This window comes from Gorilla gorilla, chromosome 21 (assembly GCF_029281585.2).
Source record: "Gorilla gorilla gorilla isolate KB3781 chromosome 21, NHGRI_mGorGor1-v2.1_pri, whole genome shotgun sequence".
NCBI lineage: Eukaryota > Metazoa > Chordata > Mammalia > Primates > Hominidae > Gorilla > Gorilla gorilla.
The window spans coordinates 35,268,045-35,280,438 of record NC_073245.2 but is presented as its reverse complement, the minus strand read 5'-3'; the positions used below and the strand labels follow the sequence as shown (position 1 = coordinate 35,280,438).

The 12,394-nt window shown below is 56.8% G+C and overlaps 1 protein-coding gene across 1 annotated transcript in view; it reads right to left on the bottom strand.

Moving 5' to 3' along the window:
* The window catches only part of PYGB (glycogen phosphorylase B), a 51,128-nt gene that overhangs the window by 6,837 nt on the left and 31,897 nt on the right, over positions 1–12,394 (bottom strand). The window contains exons 10-16 of the mRNA XM_031005052.3: positions 10,693–10,839; positions 9,984–10,147; positions 8,944–9,058; positions 7,813–7,914; positions 6,837–6,984; positions 2,608–2,666; positions 528–669 (exon numbers count right to left, since the gene is read on the bottom strand). Coding sequence (XP_030860912.1) covers positions 528–669; positions 2,608–2,666; positions 6,837–6,984; positions 7,813–7,914; positions 8,944–9,058; positions 9,984–10,147; positions 10,693–10,839 — 877 coding nt within the window. The remainder of the gene's footprint in view (positions 1–527; positions 670–2,607; positions 2,667–6,836; positions 6,985–7,812; positions 7,915–8,943; positions 9,059–9,983; positions 10,148–10,692; positions 10,840–12,394) is intronic.

The window sequence follows — 12,394 nt, the reverse complement described above, 5'->3', positions numbered from 1 at the left end:
GCAGTGAGGAGCAAGGATGTGGGCGGAGGAGGGGCAGCGGAGTTGGGGGAAGCTGGGGGCCCACAACCCCACTGGCCTGGTGCATGTCCTGCCAGCAGAGGGGCCCAGGGCAGAAGACACGGCTGAGGGGCAGGAGGAGAGCGCAGGGGAGGGAGGGTACAGAGGGCAGGCCAGGCAGGTCCTGCCAGCAGAGGGGCCCAGGGCAGAAGGCACGGCTGAGGGGTAGGAGGAGAGGGCAGGGGAGGGAGGGTACAGAGGGCAGGCCAGGCAGGCGCGGCAGTAAGGGTGCCCTGTTGGGGGATGACACTGCCTGTGACATGCAAGGCGCCCCAGGACGCACTGTGAGTCCTCCGCACTGCACGGGGAGCCCTCCCTAAAGCCGTTCCCTGCTCGCCTGCAGCCCGGCTGGCTAGGTCTGGGTGTCCAGGCAGAGCTGAACTGGCTGAGGATGAAAGGCCCGGGGCCGGTACAACGCCCGTTCCCAGGCAGGAGTGAGTTTTCTGTCCAACACAGGCTTCCAGGGTTACCTTTCTCAGCCAAGGACACACGGTAGTTCTCCAAGAAGATCACTTTCAACCTGTCACCCACAACTGGGTCATGATTGACGACGTCGCCGATGGAGGTGACTAACTTAATGATCAGCTTGGCCATGTGGTAACCGGGCGCTGCCTGGAAGGAGAGGGTGAAGGTTTTTAGCACGAAAACGCCTTGTTCAGGCCCTTGGAGGCACTCCTGGTTCCTGGGGTCTGTAGGGGGGTGAGGCTACAGCCACAGGAACCTGCCATCGGGATAGTCAGTAGAGGAGCTAGGGAGGCCCCCCGGCCCCAAGGCCCCAGCTCTGCTGCGCGCTCACGATGGTGGCCACCTCGCCACATCCAGAAACGTGTCCGCCTCAAGTCTGGTTTTCTGGTTGTTGTTAGGTTTTCAGAAATTACAAGGTAAAAGAGACCAGGATTTCTAGAGCTGCCGACTGACAGGAAACAGAGAACTGTCCCTAGGGACATACTGGGACACACTGGAGGGACATATTCGGAAAGAGCCAGGCTACGGCGGACAGACAACCCGATGTCTGTAACAGACAGACCGTGGGGAAAACCTACAGAGAACTGAGACACCACGGCCAGTCCAAGGTGAGGACTCACTGGGCCCTCACTCAGACCAACTTTTAGAAATGTCTGTTACTTTACAAAGACAACTGGGCAGGGGACCCATGAAGTACCCGAGTGAACATTTCAGGACATGGAGGACTCCTGTCCAGTGCTTTAGGTGTGACGGATGGTGGTACTGTGTGGTGATGTTTCAGTCTACTCCCATTGTGGTTCTGGTGGAAAACATCATTTTATGAAAAGGAATGCTGACGTATGTAAGAGTGAAGAGCTAGAGTGTCTGCAGTTTACTGTGAAATGCTTCAGCTAGTCTGGGTGACAGGTTTATGGTTTTGCTACAGTTCTTCCTGCTTTTCTCCAGGTTCAAATGTTTCCTTCTTTTTTTTTTCTCTTTTTGCTGAGACAGGGTCTGGCTCTGCTGCCCACACTGGAGTGCAGTAGTGCAATCACAGCTCACTATAGCCTCAATCACCCAGGACAATCGATCCTCCTACTCAGCCTCCCAAGTAACTGGGACTACAGACATGAACCACCACGCCCAGCTAATTTTTGCATTTTTTTGTAGAGATGGGGTTTCACCACACTGCTCAGGCTGGTCTCGAACTCCTGGGCTCATGCGATCCACCCGCCTTGGCTCCCAAAGTGCTGGGATTACAGACGTGAGACACCGTGCCCGGCCTAAAATTTTCATAATAACATTTAAAACTTTTTCGAACTCCATATCTCTATGGACTTTACATACTGAAATACTGACAAATAAAATGACACAATTCCAAAATTTGCTTCAAAAACAGCAGGTGACAGGAGTGGACAGAGACCAAATGGGGTGTGCCAGGAGGTGGCGGAGCCCAGAGGAGTGCCCACCCCTCTGACCAGCTTCCCACTCGCTGAAGGCAGCAAGAGGGCAGCCTTCAGGCTGCACACAGGCACCAGCACCCCCAGGCCCCGGCCTTGCCGTGGAGGGCTGGGGTGCCTCACACAGTCCAGACTCACTTAGGGTCACTGCTCCAGTAGGACCCTCCTAAGGACGCTGCACCCCACAGCAGCCCCACAGTTCTGGATAAAGACCAAGCTACTAGGGAAACATGGCAGGAGGTGGGGACACTGGCCACAGTGGGCTGATGAGTGTGACGATGTGACCTGGGACTCGATGACAGCACATCTAGGACTCTGAAAGTATGTGTCATAGTAAATAAAGTGAACTGAAACCAGGCAATGCTCAGGGCATATGCAGGTGATGAAGCAGCCACAACGCCCTGTGCCCACTGGGCACTGGCCCTCTAGGCTGGGGACCCCTCCAGTGAGCTGGGCAGGCAGGAGGCTTCCATCCCTCTGACTCTCTACAGGGTCCCACCCCCACAGGCACACCAGAGGGGCCGGTGACCGCTGGGCACCCGGTTCCCGAGTATGGATGTGGTGGCACCACGAGAAGCGTGCAGGCTGCCCACCCACTATCCCCAGACCAAACACCACAGAGAGGACTGCAGAGGAAGTCACTCACCTTGCCCCCAATCATAACAGTCCTGGGCACAAAAGCCTTGGCCGGGTCTCTCTTGATTCCTGCAAGACACACGGAAGAGACTCACACAAGGCACCGGGAGCCGGACGAGCCCCTGCCGGGGCCCAGCAGCATCAGAGGCCGACCCTGAGGCAGGACAGGCACGCTCCGCCATGTACTTCAAGCCCCAGAGACACGGGTGGCAGTGGCACAGGGCCACTGGCCACCCACCTGCCCACCCACCAGGAACCTGCCACTTACAAGGGAGTGAGGCCACCCTGAGGTCTGCACTTAGGTTCCCAGCTGGTGAGGAAGGCCAGCCAGGACCATGGACGAACCCAGCAGCTGACCCGAGCAAAGATGCTATTCCCCGGGGCTCAGAGGAAAAGCTGCACCTCAGTTTCCAGAAAAGCCCAACACAGGAGCCTCCTTGGGTCTGGTCACCAGTATTCAAGGCCCCTGTACATGAAGGGCACACTTGTGGGTTTTGTTTGGTTTTGTTTCTTGAGACAGCAGCTCACTCTGTCGCCCAGGCTGGAGTGTGGTGGCGTAAGCGTAGCTCACTGCAGCCTCTACCTTCCAGGTTCAAGCAATCCTCCCACCTCAGCCTCCTGAGTAGCTGGGATCCTAGGCACGTGCCACTGCGCCCAGCTAACTTTTTAATTTTTTGTAGAGATGAGGGTTTCTCTACATTGCCCAGGCTGGTTTCAAACTCCCACACTCAAGCAATCCTTCCGCCTCAGCCTCCCAAAGTGCAGGGATTATAGGCGTGAGCTACCGCGCCTCGCACTCTACCACTCTTGGGTTTTTTTTGTTGTTGTTTGTTTTTGTTTTTAAGAGTTAAGGTTTAGCTCTGCCGCCCAGGCTGGAGTACTGTGGTGTAATCCGGGTTCACAGCAGCCACAGACTCCTGGACTCAAGTGATCTTCCCCTCCTTAGCCTCCCAAGTAGATGCGACTACAGGCACCGACAGGTTACCACATGCAGCTAATTTTTTCACTTTTAGTACAGATGGGGTTTCACTTTTTTGCCCAGACCAGTCTCAAACTCCTGGCATCAAACAGTCATCAGGCCTCAGCCTCCCAAATCATTGGGATTACAGGGGTGAGCCACCACACTGGCCTTAAATTGTGTTTTAAACACATTGTTTGGATGACACAAAGAAAAAGTGGCAACCTCAGCCTTGTGGCTGTGGTGCCATCAGCCTGCAGGGGCGCTGGGTGAGACCTTGTGTCCCCCCTCTGCCTCACTGGGACAACGGGTGAGGGCCCCTGAAGTTCTTCACAGAAGTGGATGGAGGGTCAAGCCATGACGGCCGGCTCACTGCCAGCCCAGCAAACAGGCTGTCCTCGCCAGGTCATTGGTTTGCAGATTTCACGGGAGGTTCCTACAAAAAGGGGATGAGCGGCCACCCTGGACAGGCGTTCACCAGCGAGCCGGGCCTGGGTGAGGCAGCAGGGAGTCGGGCTGATGTGTACCACCCGGCCCCAGGCTCCAGGAGGAATGCAGCTGCCCCTTAAGTGCTGGATCTTGTCACTTCTGGAAATCAGCAGAGAACAGGAAAAACGAAACACACAAGTGATGATTTCACCACAACTAGGAAAGAAGGAAACCATGCAAACCCCAGGTCACAGTGGGCAGGGGACAGGGTCATGGGAGTCCTAACCTCTGGGGAGGGGCACTCTGGGCAGAGAGCTCCAGTCCTGGGGGCCACCAAGGAGCCCCCGGGGAACAGCAGGTTCGGGCAAGCGCCTCTCCCACAAGGGCACCCTCACAAGGCAGGTCCTGGCCTCCAGGGGAGCCTCCCGCCCAGGTGAGACCTGGAGAGACAGCGGAGGCGCAGCCACAGGCTGGGGAAGCATGGCCTTGGCCCAGCAGAGGAGCTGCCTTGGAGGGCTGAGAAGCCTATTCCGAATAGCCCCAGGTGATCCAGCTCACCCCAACGTAGCAATGGAAGTCAGCACCCAGCCCCGCCACAGGCCACAGGAGGGGAGTGAACCCCTTCGCAAATCACATACCCTTGGTGACCACCAACTTGGAAAGACATGGAGCCAAATGCCAAGTCCTCAGGGAGGGGGACAGAGAGCAGAGGAGAGGAGCAGAGGGCACGGGAGGAGAGTGCAGCCGGGAGAGACTCTGGAGAGCAGTGCCACTCCACAGGACAAGGACAAACCAAGTCCTGAGAGAAGTAGGCACCAAGGAAGAAGGCCAGAGAAAGCCACCTCACGCCACACTGCAGCCCAGAAGCAGAAAACCAAACAGAACCAAACACACGTTTCAAACAGACAACTTCCCTGAAGTCCAGCAACACGTTCAACAAGCACCCGGAGTATTGGCGAAAATGCCCTGTAACGGCCAACACCAAGACACGGCAATGACAGTGAGTCACTGATGAGATCGAGAACTCAGACATCGCCAGACTTCTGCACACACACCCACCCTCCAGACAGTGCCCGGTAGGGCCCTAAAAAGCACTGGGGGAAGGAAGTGGAGTCAAGACTGGCATCTTCAGCCAAACCGACCTTCATGGTGAAGGGTCCAGGCCGTTTTGAACAAGCAAGAACTCGGGAAGGTTGTTCCCACGAGCCAGTCATGAACTAGACACAAAGCGGCCAGCAGGGCTGGGCAGCACTTTGCAGAAGGACCCTGAGAAGCAGTGAACATACTCACCAGCAGACTCAAACTGATACAGCTGGGGACAGGAGGAAGGGCAGAGTATTGATGCTGTGAGCTCTGACAGTGGGGGAAGGAGACGCAGGTCCACACGTACATGCACAGACACAAGCACACATGTTTACAGGCATGCACACATACACATTTATGCGTGCACACACAGACATGGAGCAAAGGGGAAGACCAGTGGGAGCGAGCACCAGCCTGTTGGCTGCCTCCTGTGAACGGCTGGAAATCACAGCGTGTCGTTCAAAATGAATGAACCAACCAAGCAGAAGTGGAGCGTCTGGAAAGCCTGAAAGCCAACAATAGAAGACGATGCAACAACTGACGACTGGGGGTGGCGGAGCGGGAGGAGGAAAGCCTGAAGGCCAACACTAAAAGACGATGCAGCAACTGACTGTGGGGGCGGCGGAGCGGGAGGAAGGGAGGGGGTGACCCGCGACTCTCACTGCCGCTCATAAATGGGACCAAGCGTTGTGCAAGCGGAGGACTCCGGGTCACCACCAGGGGAACACAGAGCATCACAACTGCAGGAGGAAAATGGGGCAAAGAAAGATGATGCAAAGTTCCCATGCACCACCTCGGAGCCAGGAAGCCACAGCCCTGGGAAGCACCTCCCGTGGTGCACACACGGCAGAGGGGTCCTCAGCGGGGGTGGCCTCTAGCCTCTGTCCTACCATGTGTGTCTCAAACGCACCCAGACCCTCCACCCCATCGAGGCTTACTCATTGGGAATAGGAGATCTATTCCCGGGAGGAGCTTTGTATCGGAAAGGAGGATGTGTGGTTCCTTTGGTTTTTAAAATACCTACTTCATTAAATTACAAAATTTTAGAAACCTAGTTTTTCCTTGAGGTTTCATTATCTATTAAACCTAGCAAATATTCACATTGACCTTTGGGGGTCTCTGTTTCATGTTTGTCTCATAATTAAATGTCCTTAGACATATAAGATGCATGTGTAAATTTAACACATACTATCTTAATTTTTGTAAGTATACTTTAAATGCCTCTAATAAGCATAATATTTCTAAATAAGATTAGTCTCACAAAGATAATAACTAAATTTAAAATAAAAACTGAAGGCCCGGTACAGTGGCTCATGCCTATAACCCCAGCCTTTTGGGAGGCAGAAGTGGGTAGATCACTTGAGGCCAGGAGTTCGAGACCAGCCTTGGCAACATAGTGAAACTCTGTCTCTACAAAAAATACAAGGGCATAGTGGCGTGCGCCTGTAGTCCCAGCTACTTGGGGGACTGAGGTGGGAGGATTTCCTGGGCCCTTGGAGGTCAAGGCTGCAGTGAGCTGTGATGGCGCCACTGCACTCCAGCCTGGGCCTTTCGGGTGTCTAACTGTTCACCTGCTCACGTGAGGCCTGGCATGGGGCACACAGAAAAACATGGCTTTTGCTTAAAATAAACGTGCCACATCACACATGCACACGCCTACACACACACAGCCCCCACCATGACAGAGGCCCAGGGTCTGCGCACAGCTGGCGGGCAAGGGCAAGCCTTGGGCCCCGCAGCGCGGTCGTGCAGGTGATGCCGGCACTCACGGTTGTACAGGGTGACGACGTGCAGGCAGTTGAGCAGCTGCCGCTTGTACTCGTGGATTCTCTTCACATGCACGTCGAACATGGAGGAGGGGTTGATCTTCACCTTGTACTCCTTCTCCAGGAAGGCCGAGAACTTGAGCTTGTTCTCCTGGGAGGGTGAAAGGGAAAGATGGCTGGAGACTTCACCAGGACTCCACCCACTGACCCTGCGGATTCCTGCTTCGAGTGCCCTGTGAAGAGTGCCGCAGGGAGGGGGCAGGGGTATACAGGCTGGAGCTGAGGGGCAGAGATTGCACCAGGGGTCTTCTCATGGGAAAAGGGGAGAGGGCGATGCTGAAGGTGGGTCCACACCAGGAGTAGGGGATAAGTGAGGAGCCGGCCCAGGAGCACGCCTGGAGCCAAGCAGAAGACACTGCAGAGCCAGGCGTGCAGGCGGGGGAGCAGCGTGGGAGCGGGACGGCTGAAAGGACTACAAGGAGAACTAGTTCTGGCCTCTATGAGGAGGCCAAGCTCGACAGGCTGTGTAGATGGGCCTCCAGCCCGCTGAGGTTTGAAGGCTGCCGTGACTGGCCCTGGTCTAGCCGAGAGGCTGCTGCCGGTGCAGACAACTCGTGCACCTGCACAGCTCTCCAGGGGCAAAGAGGGCACCACGCTGGAATCGGCTTCTAGAGGCTTCCATACAGAACTGACCCGTGGCGGAGGGTCGAGGCACGGGCAGGGCTGGCCTGGGGTCTGCACTCACCTATCTGCCATGTGACCTGTCCTCCTCGGGGCCCTCATCTGAAAGGCTGAGTGGGGTGGAGACACCTCAGGCAACCCTAACAGCCTCACCCTGAGTCCTGTTCTGAGTCCCCACTAAAGCCCCAGTGGGTACCCCAGGACCTGTGTTGGGCCTGTAGGAGGGCTGGGGCCAGGGCCTACCTGCCTGGTTGTGGGAGGGCTGGGGTCGGGGGGCTGGGGCCAGGGCCATGCCTACCTGTTTGACCTTGGCCACGTCCCTGATGAACACCTCGTCACTGACCAGCGGCAGCAGCTTCTTCAGCTGGCTCAGGTCAGTCAGGAACTCCTCCCCAATTTTCTGGAGAACGTAAAGGTTCCGCTCACTGTGGGCCTCAGCCTCCTGAGGCTGGGCCCCCTAGCCACCTGCCCTCCTCCCATTGTCGCCCACGCCCCTGCTTTCCCCTGGGATCTGCTTGTCCGGCCCCTCCGGGCATCCCACCTCTCAGGCCACAGGGTTACCCCAGCAGCCCCTCCTACCTCTTCTGAGAGGGCTCTGCGAGATGGCCCAGTCCCACCAGTTCAAATGTCCACAAGAAACACACGACCTTCCCTCAGCCACCGATCCCAGGGTTCTCTGACATTGAACATCCCATCACCACCCAAAACCCAAAGCCATCCTCCCGCTGCCCTCCACCAGCACCTTCCCTGCCTGCAGCTGGCGGTCCCCTCAAAGCCAGCACCTCACCCAGGTGCTGCCCGCAAACACTCGGCCACCTCTCCTCACTGTGCCCAGGCCCATCTCAGACTGCACAGGAGCCACGCTGCTTTCCAGGTCCCAGGGGCCCGTCCCCCAGCACAGGGCATTGGACCAGTTTGCCCCAGAGCGCTGCTCCCTCTCTCTTCATTCCCTCTTCAGACCTCAGCTTTCCTGGGAAGCCTTCCCTGACCATAGCCCCAGGTGGGCGGTCCCACCCTCCCAGCGGCTGGTCCTTGCCTGTAGCGCAGGGCCTGACACCTCAGCACTCATTTCCTCGGGGAGCTCGCATAGGAGCCGACATACAAACAGGAAATAGGTGCCCAGCCTGGCTGGCAGTCAGCTGCCTCTTGCCTCTTTTGCAGTGGCCCCGTGGCTGCACTCAGCCACACCCCAGCCCTCCCTAAAGCTCGGCTTCTGAACTCGCACACAGGACCCGCCAGGCCCCACTGGGTGACTGCCCAGCTCAGCGCCCATGTTCAGGGGCTCAGCCCTCATGTCCAGAAGCCTGTAGGTCAACACGTGAGGCACAGACTCCTGCCTACTCAGCAAGCGCTCAGCAGGGGCTGATGACATGGCCCGCGGTTCTCAGCCCAGGCATCTCCACAGGCACGGGTGGGGCCTGGGGCTCACCTCCACGATGGTATCGGCCAGCCCCGGGTTGCACAGCAGCAGCCACCGGCGGGGGGTGATGCCGTTGGTCTTATTCTGGAACTTCTCTGGCTCCAGTTCATAAAAATCCTTAAAGCTGCAAACACAGAGAACAGGGAACTGTCACAAATGCTGTGCCCTGAACCAGGTGAGCAACAGACCTTAAGGTCCTTTTAAGGAGGTCCCAGGAGCCCTCAAGCTCAGTGGTTCTGTTCTGTTTTCTGAGGGGAACAGAGTGACCGCGGCAGCTGCAGGCTCTGGGAGCCATACGAAGGCAGCGCCTGCACCCCGGGGCATCTGTGGCTGGCTGTGCAGTTTGCCCAACCACAACCTTGCAGGCATTAGAGCCTGGCCATTCTCCAGAGCGGTCCGTGCGGAAACAGGTGTCCAAGTCATGACAGCCGAGACCGCAAGACTTCAGGGCTTGAGAAGCTGCGCTCGGTTTCCTCATAGCTACTAGGGAGGGGCCCGACACAGAAGCTTGCTGTGGGTGCCACGCACAGAGCCTGCAGCCCAGCCCCGGGCACAGAAGCCTCCGCTCCCACCGGCTGCTGCCTGCTCAGTACTCACAGTAGGTGCTCAGCACATGCTACATGAAAAGAGTGGGAGTAATTCCTAGATCACGCCCCACCTAAGAGGGGCAAGAACAAGATCTGACCTAAGAATCCCACCTTCAAGCCCTGTCCAAGCCCTGCCAGTGGCAGGTGGACCAGTGGTGCAGAGCCTCCGACTGGACCCCCAGGAAGGCAGGGGCGCAGGAGAGCAACAGGAGACAAAGCCGTCTCCCCGTTGCCCGCAGAGCCAGATCCCTCCAGAGGCCCCCGTGTGCTGGTCGGTGAACGCACAACAAGGCGTGACCCTGACAGAGTGTTCTGGGCAGCTCTGTCATTCCCATGGAGGCAGGGGCCCAGTGGCACGGGTTGTATGCTGTATAGCTGGGTCCATGTGTTTGGTGGATGGTCCTAGACGCAGGCCTGGGTGTCAGACAGAGCTGGCCCCGCTCGGGCAAGCGCCCCACTCACACCGACTGTTTCACGATCTCCGAGTGGATCCTCGCTACACCATTGACAGCATGGGACCCAATCACACACAGGTGGGCCATGTTGATCCGCTTGCAGTCCCCCTCCTCGATCACAGACATCCTGCGCAGGCGGTCCACATCCCCGGGAAACAGCGCGGCCACGTGCTGGTGCCAAAACACAGAGGCGGGCGGGTGGGCACAGGAGGCCCCACGGAGACCCAGCACTCCCCGTGACCAGGGGACACTCCATGACCACGCATGGGAAGCTCTGCTGCCTCCAGGGAAGTCCTGGGGCTGCGACAGCCAGACCTCCCTCAAGTGCTCCCAGCCCCAGCAGGCACCCCCGAGGCATCTCACAAGGGCCCAGGCCCAGCTCGAGGAGAAGGGTCTCGCTCACCCAGCCCAGGAAAGGGCCCAGCCCAAGAAAGGGCCCAGCCCGGCCCAGGGACCCACAGGGCTGCTGTCTGAGGAAGATGGGTCTGAGGGAGAGGACGTGCAATTTAATTTACAAAGAGGAACCTGAGGCTGTGGGCCAGGCGTGGGGATCAGCCAATAGTTCTGCCAAGGGACAGCCCCCAGCCCCAAGCATCCTCTGCTGAACGGAGGGTGCCTCGTTCAAGGAGTAAAGCACCTCCTTTCCCAGGCCTGGTGGGGGGCTGTTGGCATGGGTGTAGCCGCCACCCTACACGGCCAGCTGGGCCCACACTCACGTCCAGGTGCCGCTGGTTGATGGCATAGATTATCTCCAGGTGCCGCGGCAGCAGCTTCTCAAACATGGACACGGGCCAGCGCTCCAAGGCCTCAGGCAGCACAGTGTGGTTGGTGTACGCACAGGTCTTCTTCGTGATTTCCCAGGCCTAGGCCATTAGAGAATGTTCCCATGTGTTTGTTTAGAAACAAGCAGCTCTCTGGCCAGTTGCCTAGGCAGGGTGAGCGTCCAGGATCCCAGGCAGATGCTGGGTACCCCAGGAAGGGCCACCGTCCCCTCTGCTCTCCAAGGTGGATCTGGAGCCCTCTGAAAGCCTGACACGCAGCCCAGAGCCCTCACTCTGCTGACGCAACGTGTGACATTATGGTCCAGTGCGTGACACACACACAAATAAGACACACTCGCCTGCTACCTGGAGTCACCTTCACACTCTACCGTCACTGGTAAACGGACAGACCATTGAGCAGTTTTCTATTTATTTCCACTCAAGTGGCCAGACATGGTGGGGAGGACACTGGTTACTACACAGACCTGCCCTATGCTGGCCAGAACTGGGGTACCCACAACAGGTACAGCCTCACCTGGAGTGCACACACCCCAAGACCAGAGAGGGGCTTGGGTTTCTACAAAACGGAGTTTAAAAAAATCGTTTTATGGTTTCTTTTGGTTTTATTTTTCTGGGTGTGTGCTGCCACAGCTGGCTGTTTTTTTTTTTAGAGGTGGGGTCTTGCTGTGTTGCCCAGGCTGGGCTCTAACTTCCGGCCTCAAGCAACCCTCCTGCCTTGGCTTCCCGAAGCACTAGGATTACGGGTGTGAGTCACCACACTGGTGTAGGGGTGGGTTGCCCCTACACACCTGTGGGTCTTTCTCGTAAGGTGGAACGAGAGACTTAGGAAAGAAAAAGACACAGAGACAAAGTATAGAGAAAGAAATAAGGGGACCCGGGGGACCAGCGTTCAGCATATGGAGGATCCCGCCAGCCTCTGAGTTCCCTTAGTATTTATTGATCATTCGTGGGTGCTTAAAGAAAAGGGGGTTGTGTCAGGGTCACAAGACAATAGTGGGGAGAGGGTCAGCAGACAAACACGTGAACAAAGGTCTTTGCATCATAGACAATGTAAAGGATTAAGTGCTGTGCTTTTAGATATGCATACACATAAACATCTCAATGCTTTACAAAGCAGTATTGCTGCCCGCAGGTCCCACATCCAGCCCTAAGGCGGTTTTTCCCTATCTCAGTAGATGGAGCATACAATCGGGTTTTATTCCATTGCCCAGGGACAGGCAGGAGACAGATGCCTTCCTCTTGTCTCAACTGCAAGAGGCATGCCTTCCTCTTATACTAATCCTCCTCAGCACAGACCCTTTACGGGTGTCGGGCTGGGGGACGGTCAGGTCTTTCCCTTTCCACGAGGCCATATTTCAGACTATCACATGGGGAGAAACCTTGGACAATACCTGGCTTTCCTAGGCAGAGGTCCCTGCGGCCTTCCGCAGTTTTTGTGTCCCTGGGTACTTGAGATTAGGGAGTGGTGATGACTCTTAAGGAGCATGCTGCCTTCAAGCATCTGTTTAACAAAGCACATCTTGCACCGCCCTTAATCCATTTAACTCTGAGTTGACACAGCACATGTTTCAGAGAGCAAGGGGTTGGGGGTAAGGTTATAGATTAACAGAATCTCAAGGCAGAGGAATTTTTCTTA